The sequence below is a fragment of the Lytechinus variegatus genome, chromosome 7 (assembly GCF_018143015.1).
Source record: "Lytechinus variegatus isolate NC3 chromosome 7, Lvar_3.0, whole genome shotgun sequence".
Taxonomy (NCBI): Eukaryota; Metazoa; Echinodermata; class Echinoidea; order Temnopleuroida; family Toxopneustidae; genus Lytechinus; species Lytechinus variegatus.
In genome coordinates, this window is record NC_054746.1 from 21,228,390 (window position 1) to 21,243,833 (window position 15,444).

Here is a 15,444-nt window from a genome sequence, read left to right on the forward strand (position 1 = left end):
GTGCCAATAAAACACTTTCAAGGTTCCCTGAATACCTCTAGTCAATGTCAACAGGTGAGGTTAGACAAAAAAAATGTCTCTCAAAATATTGACCATATGCTCTATTTCTTTACCTGCAACCACAACCTACATACATGTATACATACTGACATACATGCATCTTCACATCTAGGTTTCATGTTTAACTATTCATACAAATATGTACATTAGGTTACGCTTTACATATATGAATTGTGATCTATTTTTTTTACTTGATCCAAAGAGACATCCCAAATTTGGTTTTACAATTTTCAGTCAAAGTAAATTTTTACAAGTATCATGGCAAAATTATCACAAATGATAAACATGTTTGTAAACAACGATCTAATGGGGATTGTTTTCATCACTATAATATTTGATATGTCACTATGCTATTAAACTCAACCAAATTTATGATAACACTGCTCTTCTACAAGTATATACATTACACTTTGTTTTTAAGACTTCACTTTTACAAAAACATGTACATGTCATGTCCATTATCTTTATTGACACTTTTTTTATGTGAAAAATCTTACCTCTGACATATTGATGAGTCCAACTGCTAGCGTCTTGTAGCCTAGTATCGTCCTGTTCTTGTAACGCTTCCGCCTCTGAAGCATGATTCTTAGCTTGTTTCCATCACGCTTCAGAAAATGTGGATACTGCAAAAGAAGAAGAGAAAAAACAATTGGAGATGAGGATGACCATACAAATGTACACAAAAGTGTTTACAGGACAGGGAGCACAGAATTATAAGATATTTAAAAAAATTCTGAGCCATTTTAAAGTGGTTGCTTAATACGGGCCCCTCTTCCTGTCTTTAAACCAGAAAGCACAATTTACATTCCTTTCCTACACATAAGACATAGCTCCAAAAACTTATGAGTTTTCAAAAAATTATCCAAGTCATACCTGTAGGTAACATGTACTATTGATAGTCCAAAACCTAATAAGAATCATTCCAGAACCAGCTTGATTTAAAATGGATATGACTTTTGTTAAAGGTATCTCTAAATATGCAAACTTCAATTATGTGAATCTGTTGGTAATCAAAATAAAAATGAAGTCAATTGCAAAACATGCTTTAAAAAAAATTAAAGTTACCTGTAATGAAAATGACAAGTCAAGGACCGTGTCCAGAATTTTGCCTTGCTGCAAGAAAATTTCATTTGACCGCAATGTTCTCTTGGAACTCTGATGGAGAAAAGAGAAAAGAACAGATTTACATATATACATATATGGAAAACTGGTGGTGCATCAGTGGGTCAGAAAGAGAACTCACTAACCTCCAGGAGAGAATATCATTCATATAGGCCTTGAGTTTTGATATTTTTTAGAGGAAGACTACTTTAACTGGTTAGCCTTGCTGTGACTATGTCAAGCAGTGAATGACTAAATATATGATTCATGACCAAAATACATTATGCACAACATGATGGTACTTTTAATGCCTGTGGTAACTGAAACTTTTTATGCAGGATACGTGTACAGTGTATTTGTGTTTGGCTGATGTTATTGTGTACTATACACATACACACTAATAATATAGTACCTCTAAATCTTCAAATGAACATTTGAACTTATTAGTCATCAACCTTTTTTCATCAGGCTCTTGTTGTCCTAATAAGAAATAAAGAAGATTTTTTTTTAAACATACAAACTACATGTTCTGTTAAAGCCCATACATGCACATGTAGGTGCTACATGAAACATATATGTATAATGCAAATGTTCTCAAAGTAACTCCTCCAGGAATCCACAATGATAATAATGCATAATATTTATATAACGCAAGGCTCGACATTAGCGGTGGCCCGGTGGCCCACCAAAAATTCATCTCGGGCAACCATTATTGAAAAAATGTTAAGTTTTGGTGGCCCGAATCGGGCAACCAATAATTTTCAAAGTAGCGCAATTTTTCTCCCGATTTTGCATGCATTTATCAACTTTCTACAGTTCAAATTGCAAGTCAATTCGTCATGCGCCTTTTTTGTTAATCTACACACAAATACACACACACAAAGATTGCACAGTCATGACAGTATGTAGGCCTACCGCTAGCATACAGTAACTATTATGGCCGTGCCGGCTGTCTGGCTGAGCTTTGCATGCATGAAACCACTGCAGCTGGCTGTGCGCTAGCAGACTATTCAGACTCAGGGAGCTGCGATGCGAAATGTTACTGCTAAGAAATCTTCCCCAGAACTTTGAAAATCTACGTCAAAGTCACATTTTACACCAATGAAATGCCCTTCTACAGTCCATATTACTGAAACCTGATAATTTGCAAGCATTAAAAGGAGGAATTATGACCTCTCTTTTGACTCAAAAAGACCGATTTCCAAATGCATTAATACACATAAAACACATAGGTGAGTACATCACAGTCCCACATGTGCATTTGTATGTATGTTGATATTTGGTTTATTTTCGAAGCTGTCTTGAATAGACAGCTTCTTTCTTTCTTGTTTATAAATGACTTCTTAAACCACTCTTAAGGAAGTAAATACTTTGGGAAGGCATTTTATTGATATGAAATGTGAATTTTTTCCATCATTTTGTCAAATATAGGGAAGGAATTTTCTCACTGTTTTTTCCAGATAACTTGCCGTTTTATTTTTTTCTGTCATTTTTTTTTTACAGTGATAAAACCATTTATACCCCTTCCCATTGAATATGCCTGATTAAAGAACATGTTTCTACTGAATAATAATAATAATTAATTTCCCCCATTTTTTCTGATAATTTTGTCTTATTCATTTTTCTTACATTTTCTTTTGTTTTTTTCTCAATTTTTTTTCCTGTTCTTTGTTTTTTCTTACTTCATTTTTTATTTGTATATTTCACTTATTCATTTTTACAATTTTTTTTTCAATATACTATTCTAAAAATTATTTTTGTTTATTTCCCCCTTTTATACATTGTTCTAATTCTGCAGCATATTTTCTGTGATTTTCTCCTGCTATAATATGCTGGAAAAGAGAAAATAAACTGGATTTGGGGCCTGCATAATCTAGGTTTTACGATCAAAAAGGAAGGAAAAATCATTGTTTTGTAAATCAATCTGAGTTTGCTTTATGCACTATTTATTTACTTTACCATTATGAGTGTGTGTCTATACGGAGATTAAAAGTCCACACAACCTGGGAGCAATACAATTCTTTTATTCTCTTTCAATCATTTCATATTCACAATGATAGAACAATTTATATATTACCACAAAATAAGCAAAGTAAAATAACAGCAAGCACGATTTACATACAAGATGTACAAATAATAGTGGTACGTGGTAGTGACTGCAGAATATTTCAGTTTGTTTTATTCATCTTTAATTAATGTTTTTCTTTATATTTTTCGGGCCACCAAACTTTACTAATGGGCCACCAAAAAAATTATTTGAATGTGGAGCCTTGTATAACGTCTTTTCTATTTTGATTAAATGCTCAAGATGCTATGAAAGAAGAGAGCAAAACATAGAAGTAAAGAGAACTTACAGAAGTACAAGAAAATGTAGGCCTACACTATAAATGAGATATCTGCAGTACATTACAAGTAGCAATGTAAGCCAAATTTATAGCTGCATCTTTCACAAAGGAATTCCGAAGGCATCTAGTCACTCCTACCCTACCATGGATCCTACTAGTTCTAGTACATGTTGGATTCAGCTATTTCTTACATTCATAAAAAAACAAAATAAAAGAGAATCCAAAATGTCAATTTATACACATAGGATTCCCTGCAACTTGCAAATTGACATTTGTGCACACATGTGTAAATGAGGCTAGAGAGATGGGTGACCTGATGGTGACCCTCTTTGCCTATCACTCATCCTTCACAATAACAATGAATCCATATCAGTGATTCACTCCACACAAAGCCCTTGCTACTTGAGCATTGTACTTTAGACAGAGCAAGAAGCTGTCTAGAGCATGTCTACATTTATACAGGGTAATTGAAGGGAAGTCGGGGCAATGATAGAATACAGCCCTTGATCTTGGACGACACAGCAATGGAATTGCTTTTTTTCTCTCTGAAGACTTGTAAAGTGAGTGTGTCGAGTACTCACAATATTTTGATGCTTAACACATACATTAATACCCAATTGCCAGTTAATATTACCTTCAACAGAGAATGAAGAAGGTATATCATCAAAAGTCTGAGAAGCTTATTCTAGACTGATCTGTGGTAGAAAATCCATTATTTATATGTTCCTCATGAGCATAATAAAGTACAGACACAAATCTGTTGTGAGTAGTGCATTTGGAAGACCAAAAATATAAAAAGCCTGAAAATTATGTCAGGTAAATACTGACACTACTCTCTAGCATCACAATATAAATGCTCAAAATACCAACACAATTGTGCAGAAGGTAACCTTGAAACCAATCAATAAAAAGTATCCTCGAAGTGCCCTTCATCAATCAAATCAAATCTGAAGGCTCTATAACTAATAGGCACAAAAGAGATACCTGAAACAATAGCCAAGTGCCTCATTCTACTGGCATTATATACATGTATGTACATGTAGGCCCTATGTACTTTTTTGTTATCAATACATAATACTGTGCAGGCCTACATGTACTTTTAATGGACGGACTACAACATACAATTCTGCTACATGTAGTTAGCTAGTACCCTATTACTACTACATGTACATGTAGTACTACAGTGTATGTAATGCTCGTTTGACACTTGCATGCATCGTGGTTCCCGCATAGTTTGCTCATGGGCACACGCTTCTGCAGGCCAATGCGCGACTATGAGTGCAGAGAGGTGCGTAGCAGTGTGTGCCAAAATTTTCAACATGTTGGAATTTTAGCAAGCATTACAAATTTGTGAACTATGAGCAACCTACATGTATGTGCAACCTAGTCGTGCCACTGCAGGGCATCGAAATATAAATCTTGCGTGCAAAAAAAAGTAGGCACACCCCGGTGTAGTGGCACGTAGTTCATGACAGGGTCGCGCATATTTCACGCACAGGCTAAGCATATTTCATGCGTAGTTAGCGAATGATGCGCGCAAAATTGTTAGTGCAGACCACATGATCAGTTTAAGTTGTCCTAATCAACGAAAGTAGAGGGTGTCAACACCAGAACATTGGAATATTTGAATTTATGCTAGATACTTTACAGAATAGGGTGTCGAGAATAAGTTTGCTGTAAGCACATCGGGACAGTGTGTGAACACTACATGAACTATGCGCGAAAACTGTGTGAACTATGAGTAAGCAATGCAGAAACATGTCATGAACGTGTTGGGACAATGCGTGAACTGATACAGCAAAGTCGTGCCATAGTGTCCCGCACTGGCACACATCAATGCGGGGCAATGCGGGTACCACAATGCATGCAAGTGTGAAATGGGCATAAATCTTCTGCTGCTGCTACTATACTAGTTTACTTCTTCTACTAGCAGACTGATCCAGATGCACAGCCCCCCCCCCTCCTGTATTAATGTACAAGAATATGAACTTTTACAGTTATACTAAAAAAAGATCAGTCCATAATACTTACTTGCATTCTGACAGCTATTATTATTGAATTGAGATCACTCTCTAAAGCTTTGTGAACCACTAGTCGTGTCAGCCGCAAGCTACACAATCTGAAACAAATAACGAACAAATAAATATGTGAAAAAGAAGTTGTCTGGCAAAAATGAGTAATTTTAAGTAATACTATGTATTCAGAAGTTGACTGTAAGCATATTCAACGGCCAGTGTGTGTGAGATTGATTGACTTTTTGCAGATACATAAATATGATACATAAATCACCAAAGCATTTTTGTCTGAGTCTCTAAAACTGACCTTTTAACACCATCCAAGACGTGACAACAGCTCGTACATTAACCTCTAATCTCTGCATCAGTTTGTAATTTCCCCAATGATGCTTGGTTACAGGACTAGAGCATGCCATAATTCCCAGTTTAATTTATACCAAAATTAGCAGAAGTTTATGAATTACTAGGTAGGTTCAACTGGCCATGAATTTGATTTCATATTCAATTCTTTTCAATCATTAGTAACATTTTTTCTTCATTTTTATAGAAGTAACATTGGCATAATTTAAATAATTGACTTAATTTCAAACTGTTGGCCTCAAAGTACAGTGTACTCTCCTTATTTTTGAACAATTATTTATCTACTGATGATTCCTCAATTTTTTTTTTCAAAATTAAAGATCTATAATCACATCTAAGAAAATGACCCAACATATTAAAAAGATTCATCAATTAATTGCACCTCAAGTGTCAATTCTATTAAAACCCCATAATAAGTTCATTAGCCGATCTCAACACATTGCAGAAGACTGTATAGAAAAGTTAAATGATAATATTTATCATAGTTGATCTATCAAACACAGCAACAGAAACAAAAACTCATTGCTAGACATCAAGAAAAATTAATAATTATGGTACTAAGCAGATAACATTGATTGGTTACATAATTGGGGACCATTGTTTTACAAAAAGTCTGATGTTATTGTTGGGAATTATTTCTTGTATAACAAGTATACATTTCGCAAAAGGGCATATTTCATTTATGAGGTCTAATACTACAGTAAACAATTTAGAAAGTGAGTATTAAATTTACATATTCTCACTCAGTCTCAGCTCACTCAGACAGTCTCAATCTATCTAGTCAATTATCCCCCCCCCCTCCGGGGGGAGGGGGGGGCACTCAATATATACATGTAATGTGTGGTGGGTACTAGTCTGCTGGGCAAACCCTTCGTGACTCAGAGTTAAGGGTCTGAATAGCCTATTCATGCCTTGTGTATGGAAGGCCCTCGTGTAATGGAACAGCAAGCTTTGTATGTGCACAAGTCTTTGAGTGGAGGCACACTTGTTGATCAAAGTTCCAATCAGGGTCTGTGCCTCCAGATTAGGTGGGTACAGTATGTGCTGCTGAGAGGATCCCCATTTTTACACTAAAATTTCTATTCCAAGGCATACATGTACATATCATTTTTATCTTATTGAAAAAAATAACAAAGAAAGCTGCTCCAAAGCATAGTGTTTTCTTCTTATCAAGAAAAAAAAAGAAAGAAATCCGTTCCAAAGCTTCGCATTATTTTCGTTACGCCGTTCCAGCCGCAATGATCCACTACAATCACAATGAGCTGCATTTTTGGTGAAAAGCGGCCGCAGAGCGCTTTCCGACCATCGCCTCCACGTAAGGACCCCCCATTTTCACAAACATTTGTAGTTCCTAAGCCTGTTCCGAGGACCCTCCTTTTACAATAAGCTGGTTCCAAAGCCCCTGTTTTTGGTCTCGCCCATGGCACATGCCTACCACGTTTTTGGTCAAGTAGTACCCCCCCCTGTTTACTGTACTTAAACATAAACAAGCATCGATTATGATTCTACAATATATTCACAACAGCAAAATCTGTGTTAAAGTTAAAGAAAATTCATTCCCTCACAACACCAAAAGATCTAGAGAGATCTACTTCATCATGTATCCTGCTACTGTGTCTGCCCACTCTGCCCTCGTAGTCGTACTATAGTATTACTAATACTATTTAATACTAAGAAGACAGTAGGCCTACGGTATACATGGACATGTGTATAGCATAGTCATAGAGTCGTTAACTTCACACAGGTCAGCGTAATTCGGTTAGCCTACCTCGGGATACAGTTGGGCGAGGTCCTTTCGACTTCCCATGTCGCGAACAGCTTCATGGGCACAGGTTTGCCCGCAGCATTCCCAACTTTAATCACTTTCTCCGCCATTTTAAATCCAACTCGTCAATTGTAAAATATTCCAGCTAACTTCTCAGGGCTTCATGGTAGTATAAAGTCCTCAGGAAAATAATAAAGTCGCAAAAACGGGTGAAACGTCCCAAAATCAGGAACGTCCCGCTTCGGAGAACTATGCGAGGCTGTAGTTCATCAGGGCATGCAGCGCGGACGCGTACGTACCGTAAAACGATTATGCGTAGAGAAATGAACGTGAGGAGTCACTTGGAAAAAACAGCTGGGTCGACGAGCGCGTACGCGTACGTTTAGCTTTCCCAGAGCTAGAGCAGACTTCTTCTTTTTTTCCTAAGGGGGGGGGGGGGGGGGGGGGTCTCTAGCTCCAAATTTCAATTTTGGTTTACTTTCAATTTTACATCAGTCATACTTGTGATTTTCATGATTTATCCATACTTCCTTCCAACTGAACTGGAAACTCCAACATTTACACTCAATTATCAGTTATTAGGTTAATTCCCGGGGTTAATTCTTTCCGCACACCGTAGGCCCTATACCTTCATTATCTGACAACGGACTCAAACTTTGATGATAAATATTCTGAGAATAGGTAAAACCATATAGATATACACTTATCTCCTTGGGTAAACCTATATAGATACAGCTTTTTTTTTATTTTTTTAGTTTGTATTCCCAAAAAGCGTTCATCAATATTGAAAAATAGTTCCTTTACAGTGCATGCGGAGTGCATGGGGAAACTCTGGTATCCCACTGCTCTGATTCATGCATCTCCACCAGTGGCATACAGATATGGGGGGGGGGGCTAGGGTGCTCTCTTGCACCCCCCAAAAAAATCACGACCAAATAAACAAAAAGAAAAATGAAAGAAAAAAGGATGAAATTAGTATCTTCTGAATATCGTGTTAAAAATCTATCACAAAATTTGATTCTTGTATGTGAATGTAAAAAATTTTGCTCGCTCGCTTCACTCGCTCCAAACGTTTTATAAGTTTTATGCAATATACACCAAATCTAGCCAGTAAAATTTTGCTCATTACACTACTGATCTCCATAATCATATTTTATCCAGACAGATTCAGGGGCCAGCGCCAAGCGGCTGCCCCCTTCTTTCGCGGCACAAATGAAATGAGAAAGATGAGAGAGATGAAGATGAAGGAGGGCGAAAGTGCAGGGCGGGGGAAGCATGGTCAAATACAATAATTTCTGAGTTACCATATCAGGATTAAAAAAAAAAAACACTCGTGCTTTATTGCACTCTCATTGCCTGTTTAGATCCTACTGAGGAACATTCCGAGATTTAAACAGATTTAAAAGTGCTTAAAATATCTCATTTTCAAGTCAATATAGTTCTGCTAGTGCCTCTCCCCCACAAAAATTATTTTTTGCTTTCCCCAAATTTTTTTTTTATTCAGTTCATGTAATTCCACTATTTGTTATTTCTAATATATAATAAATATCACTATTTTGTTATTTACCGCAATTCAGTTAAATTTCGTTCCTTATTTCATGTCCATTAAAACAAAATACATAGTAATTTAAAACAATTAATGAAATCAACTTCATAGCAGGGCGACAAAACTCAGAATCACACAAGTTTTCTGAATGAAAATTTTAAAGTCCACAAAACATATTATTATGAGAATATCTGAACATTTTTGTTTGTTTGGAATAATATTTTATTTTCTTCTTCTTTTCAAATCAATAACAATTCATATAAATAAAGTTTCTTTACATGTATACAACAAATACACAAATAAATATAGGCCTATATATATCAATGTCAATGAGATTAACATAATATGGATCTAAATGCAATGTCGCCATCTCACGTTACAAACAGGCAAATAGGCCGGCGTTCCGATTGATAATCTCCGTCACCACATTTTGGAAATTTGGGGATTTTTTTATAGAAAATATAAGATGGCATCCAGTAACACATATAGCGAAGGAATGGTAATATTAAGACATAGGTGGATTCAGTGGGGCGAAGCGCCCCTGTCAAAATGGGGGAAAAAGAGAGAGATAAGGAGGAAAGAAGAAAAAGGAAAGTGCGAAATACAGGAGAAGAGGAAGAAAACTGAACAAAATGAGAAAAGAGGATTGGCAATATTTTAAACAAAAGTCTGATAATACATGTACCGTCCGAAGTTCTGCTCCCAAACATTAAAAATCCATGTCATTTTCATCATAATCTCCAAATTTGTAGAATATATTTTAAGACGTTAAAATATAAAACAAATGGGGTCCAGCATATGGTCATTTTTAAATTATTAGTGTCCAAATATTGCGAGTTGGCTTGAAACAGTCTAAAATGCGCAAAAAACGGGCAAAAGTCTCATTCTGTCCAAAATGTCTAAAATACAAATGGTTCCGTAGTCTTGCTCCCAAACATTGAAAATCCATGTCATTTTCATTCTACTTTGCATATAAATAATTTCACACCTGAATATTCTCAATATGCAAAAATTCGCATGGGTCCATGTGCTCGATTTTGTTTTGCTATAGAGCTTCAAACTTCACCTAAATGGATTTTGTTAACAGAATTGCGCATTCAAAAGAAATTGGCATTTTAGACCTTACGAGATCACAACAATAATAGTTTAAAGCTCTGGTATACTCAGTCAAAATCCATGAAAATTCATCAAATTCCGCAATGTAATTAATAATTGTATCTTTAAGATGAATAATCTATTTATGTTGCTATTAATTGTTTGCTTTTCAAATCTAACAGCACTCTCAGTTCTTAGAAATTGGGCGAAAGATAACAAAAACATAACCTCAACATTGTGAAATTTCAATAGCAAACTTATAAGTACAAGAAATGCTGCACTTTATTCAAAACCCATGTAATTTTCACCAAACTTCGCAAAGTTGTAGAGGAAAACCACTCTACCATTTATTTAAACTCGGGGCCACGTTCGTCATACTTTGCAGCACTACAGAGCAGTATTTTGATATTGTAGAGGTAATAAAAAAATTGTCCAAGGAATAATTCCAATTTATTAGCTTCATAAGATGACACGTCGGATCTGCAGTAAGATAATAAAATCAAATCATACCTACAGCTGATTCTGTTCACCCATTGTGACGTCAACTGACAAACATAACTATTTTAAAGGTGGATTTGAAAGACACTGACCGATTGTTTTGCTCAAACTGTTAAAATCTTTGATATCAATATTATTTAACTAGCTTTAATGTTCAAATATTTTAATAATCAACTTCCTCCGTCCTGTATATGTTATGTTTAGGAGGTCTGTTCATTCTATACCCAACCCGCACATCCGGAAACCTCCGTCTCACCATGGACCTACATGGTCTCACGGTCTCACCATGGACCTACTAAAATGTCTCACCAACCCCATAAATCAATTCAACGTAATGGTCCTGACATTTGGAACAGTTTTCCAGACAGTATATTCTCACTGAAAGCTACTATTAAAAGAAATATCATAGCATCGTGCATCCCCCTTTTCAAGGTTCACTGCACTTTATACTGCACCTGCACCTGCAAATCTGCAATGCACCCACTTGATCAATGGAGAAAAAACATTTATGTACTATTTTCACGAGGCAACCATCATCCGATCTCCTGCATTCTTTTAAACTATATTTTCTGTCAAGTGTCAAGTGAATAATGCATCTTGTTAATTTTATGTTTCATTTGCTTATATTATGACAATTATATATATTATTGTTTTGAAAAATACGTATCACCTGTATGTGTTATGCTGCATATTCATCATGAATGCAGAAATCAAATAGAAATAGTATAACTGATTTTCATTGTTTCACTCGATTTTCTATAATGCCATAATTATTTCCTTGCTAACATTTCAGTGTTTTTTAATCAGTGAATAAACTATACAATTAGTAGTTAGTTACTGTTCCCTTTTGATAACTTTTATATTTCAGTTTGATTCATATTATCATTTGAATAAAAATCTTTGTTTATTTATGTTACTAAGCATTGTTATCTTTGACTTGGATTTTGACTTTTGATTTTGATTTTCATGTAAGATGTTGTTCTTTATGTTTGCATCAGGTCATTGATGAAAAAACAGTTTTATGGTGATCTTAAATATGTTCTAATAAATAAATGAATAAATAAATAAAATAAAATTCTGACTATATTGAACAGATAATCATTCCACCCAGCCGCGACTGATGAGTGTAACCATGGTGGTGACTTTTTTTTACCTGATTGCTAATAAAGCATGGAATATTGCGGGAAAAACCTGTGCCCATGAAGCTTTTTGCGACATGGAAAGTCGAAAGGACCTCGCCCAACCACATAATTTTGTTTTTAGAGTATTACCCTCACCAAAAAAAGGCACATCATCCTGTAATAATAGATTTTCGATAAAAAAGGTAAACACTCCACTCTCTAAAAAGTTCAATATTGGAAGAGAGAAGGTCTCGATTATTTTGTTTCATCAGTGCGCAAGTGGACTTTGGCATTAATGGCATTTACCCTAGCTCAACTTGTTCTATTGGAGAAGGCATTGGCGGCGGAAGCCCAAAAAATTTTAGGAGGGGACACCCCCCCCCCCGCTTTCGCCGCCTATGGGAGAAGGCATTAAGTCATCGGACCTCTTACATGAATGTTCACGAAAATGCGTTCATTCTGTCTTAGCCATCAGGAAAAACAAGTACTACTTATCACAATTTGACGGGTTAAAGTCTACCGATTTCCATGATATAATTCGAGCAATGAACGTTGCGGGGCAACAAAATCACAAGGAACAACGTTTCCCGAAAACTGACATACACAATCGGTGGGGGAGGGGTCTTGGGGGTAGTTGCCCCTAAAATAATCTACGACCGATAAACGACAGGAAAGGGGGGATATGAATTATGTGGACCTCGATCGTAATTTTCCATTTTTATGTAAATTTTACTTTTTAAACGAAATATTTCCGTAAACCATGGAGGGAAAGAAAGATTGTTACATAATAAAGTCTTACTAATTTAACAAATTAAGTGTATTTGATATTGTTTGATAATTGAAGTATAATATTCATTTTATGACTTGCTTCAATTCAGTTATTTTGATTAAGTTAAGATATTATACTAGAGTAAGTAATTATCCTAATTGTTGAATGGAGTTGGAATATTCTTCAAATAAAGTCGAAGGTACATTACATCGTGAATATTTCTTAAGAACAAATAAAAACGTTAAAATAAAATGAAAAGTATGTCATATCTTTCAATTCGATTTTTTTTATCATCAGGGTGTATAAAAATATATATATTTTATAAACAAATAGAGAGAAAAATTGAACAGTAACTAAACGGAAAAATATTTTTAAAAACCGATCAAGTACTTTTACATTGTGAATTATGTAAGTGTCAAAGTGAAGTATATTGGTTTAAACATTAAAATTATGTAAATAAAAGTCCGACGAGCAGTGTCAGGACTCTCGTGATTATACAAGCCCACTCCCCTAATCTTATAGTTTACAAAACATTACATATTTAAATTCACTAAATTTAATTACGTGAAAGTTAACAGAGTAAAGGGGCCGTAAAAAATAATGAATGCACCCATTCGTCATACTCTGACCCGTCAATATTTTACTCATAACGCCAATGCTCTTCTGTGTACATATCAATGTTTCCAATATCAGTTTCCATTCTCCTTATAGACCAGTTCTTTCCAGTTCTTGGTTTGTTTGGTACCGGCTGTATACGTTATGGCGGAGTGTGTGTTTGTTGGGGGGGGGGGGGGTGTCACAAATTGGACGCCCACTGGCTTTCAAAATCGTGCAGCCTCTGTTTTACACCATCTTCTGAGATTAGGGCCCCGAATTGCATTTAGGACGGTCACAGAACCGCAAACATTCGTAATTCCGAAGCTTCGTAATTCCGAAGGTTCGGTTATTCCGACGGTTCGTATTTCCGAAAACAAAATAAGGTTCGTAATTCCGAAGGTTCGTTAATTCGAAAACGAAATAAGGTTCGTAATTCCGAAGGTTCGTTAATCCGAAAACGAAATAAGGTTCGTAATTCCAAAGGTTCGTTAATCCGAAAACGAAATAAGGTTCGTAATTCCGAAGGTTCGTTAATCCGAAAACGAAATGAGGTTCGTAATTCCGAAGGTTCGTCAATCCGAAAACGAAATAATGTTCGTTAATCCGAAAAATAAATAAGGCTCGTATTTCCGAAAATGAAAATAATTCATTTTGGTAACAAAAACGATGTTGTCATTACAAGATTACACGATATTATGCAATGATATAGTAATAACGATCGATGATACATGCGTGTGTTGTGGCCAAAAGCATGTATTTCATTAAGAATATGGGCGCCCTGATCAAGCCTATAGGCTGATTTCGATTTTATCTGAGCAATTGCTGCCTAAGCAAATGGTTTAAAGATGCAGGGGATCAAGTGTGTTGGTCGCGTGCGAGTAACCTCTAGATAATAGGATTTGTATTGGAGGGGATGTCATTTTAATAATAGCTTCTGCTGGTTATAAAAAATGAAAATAATACTAATAATGATCCTTGTGAGATGTTGAAAGCGCGAATCGCAAGCTCAAACTAGTAGACATTTCAATTACTACAAAACACACAACCTCTTTACACAGATAATCTCATGGTGAAAATATCCGTTTGCACCAAATTGCCCCTATTGGCCCCCCCCCGAAAAAAAGAAAATACGTTCCGCCGCCATTGGTTGAAACACGCATCGTCTTCATGGCTAACTACAAAAAGTTCTTAAAATGTCCCCTTTAGATCAGGTCAGAGCTTATATATTTAAAATTTCTGTTCGCGCTTCTTGCTCGCAGTTATTATCTAAATCTAGTTACATAGGCATCTCGTTTTGAAGATCACAAACATATTGCCCTTAACATTAAAAAAATATATAACGCTCGCATTATTTAAGAAGGGTTTATCATGTTATTACATATTTACTTTATTTTATAAGTATAAAGCTAATTATTGACTGTTAGGACTATCCTTTCAAAGAAACAAACAAAAATCAACTTAAAGCTGCCGATCGAGGAAAATATGACTGAAAAAAAATTGCCCCCCCCCCCATTTGACGAAAGTTGGATTCGCCGGGAGGGAGGCAGGGGGCATTTGCACCCCCAAAATGAAATTAAAAAAAAAACAGGGAAATTAATATTTTCCAAAATGGGAAGTTCCTTTTTCAAAAATAAATATGCCGTTTTTCATGTTTTTTTCGAAATCAAATTCTTTTTTTAAAATATACAAGTTAAATTAAATTTTCAGGCTGGAATATTGCAAATTTTCAGCTTGCGCTTCGCACTCTCATTCGATTGGTGAAATATGCATCCTAAAGAGATCACTAAATGCTTTCTTTAACAGGTTCCTTTTCTGGTCAGTATGTTTAAACTCGCGTTTTGCGTTCGTGATAATTCTTTAGTTAGATGCACATCTTTTTAATGACAGCAGAAATCTGCTCGGATTTTTAAAAACTTATTTTCATTTTTTATTGAAATATCCTAAAGTTTTAGCTTGTGATTCACGCTCGCAACACCTCGCAATAATGCCATTTTAAGAAAAATTGACCACCAAAAATGTTTTACAACTTCACCTTTAAATTTGTTTTACCAAGCCGCTCGCTCATTATACTCTCTCTAGAAAAATAAAACCTAAATATACATTTTGCCATAATAAGAAGTCACTTAAAAAAGTGTTTCTCTACTTAATCACTATCAAACACACAATGACTTC

The 15,444-nt window shown here is 35.5% G+C and overlaps 1 protein-coding gene across 3 annotated transcripts in view; it reads right to left on the minus strand.

Moving 5' to 3' along the window:
• LOC121418721 (phosphofurin acidic cluster sorting protein 2-like) overlaps positions 1-7,935 on the minus strand; it is a 95,630-nt gene extending 87,695 nt beyond the window's left edge. For all 3 annotated transcript variants that reach the window (XM_041612792.1, XM_041612791.1, XM_041612790.1), the window contains exons 1-4: positions 7,650-7,935; positions 5,538-5,625; positions 1,126-1,215; positions 558-683 (exon numbers count right to left, since the gene is read on the minus strand). In XM_041612792.1, coding sequence (XP_041468726.1) covers positions 558-683; positions 1,126-1,215; positions 5,538-5,625; positions 7,650-7,756 — 411 coding nt within the window. In that variant the 5' untranslated portion in view covers positions 7,757-7,935. The remainder of the gene's footprint in view (positions 1-557; positions 684-1,125; positions 1,216-5,537; positions 5,626-7,649) is intronic.
• Positions 7,936-15,444: the final 7,509 nt, after the last annotated feature.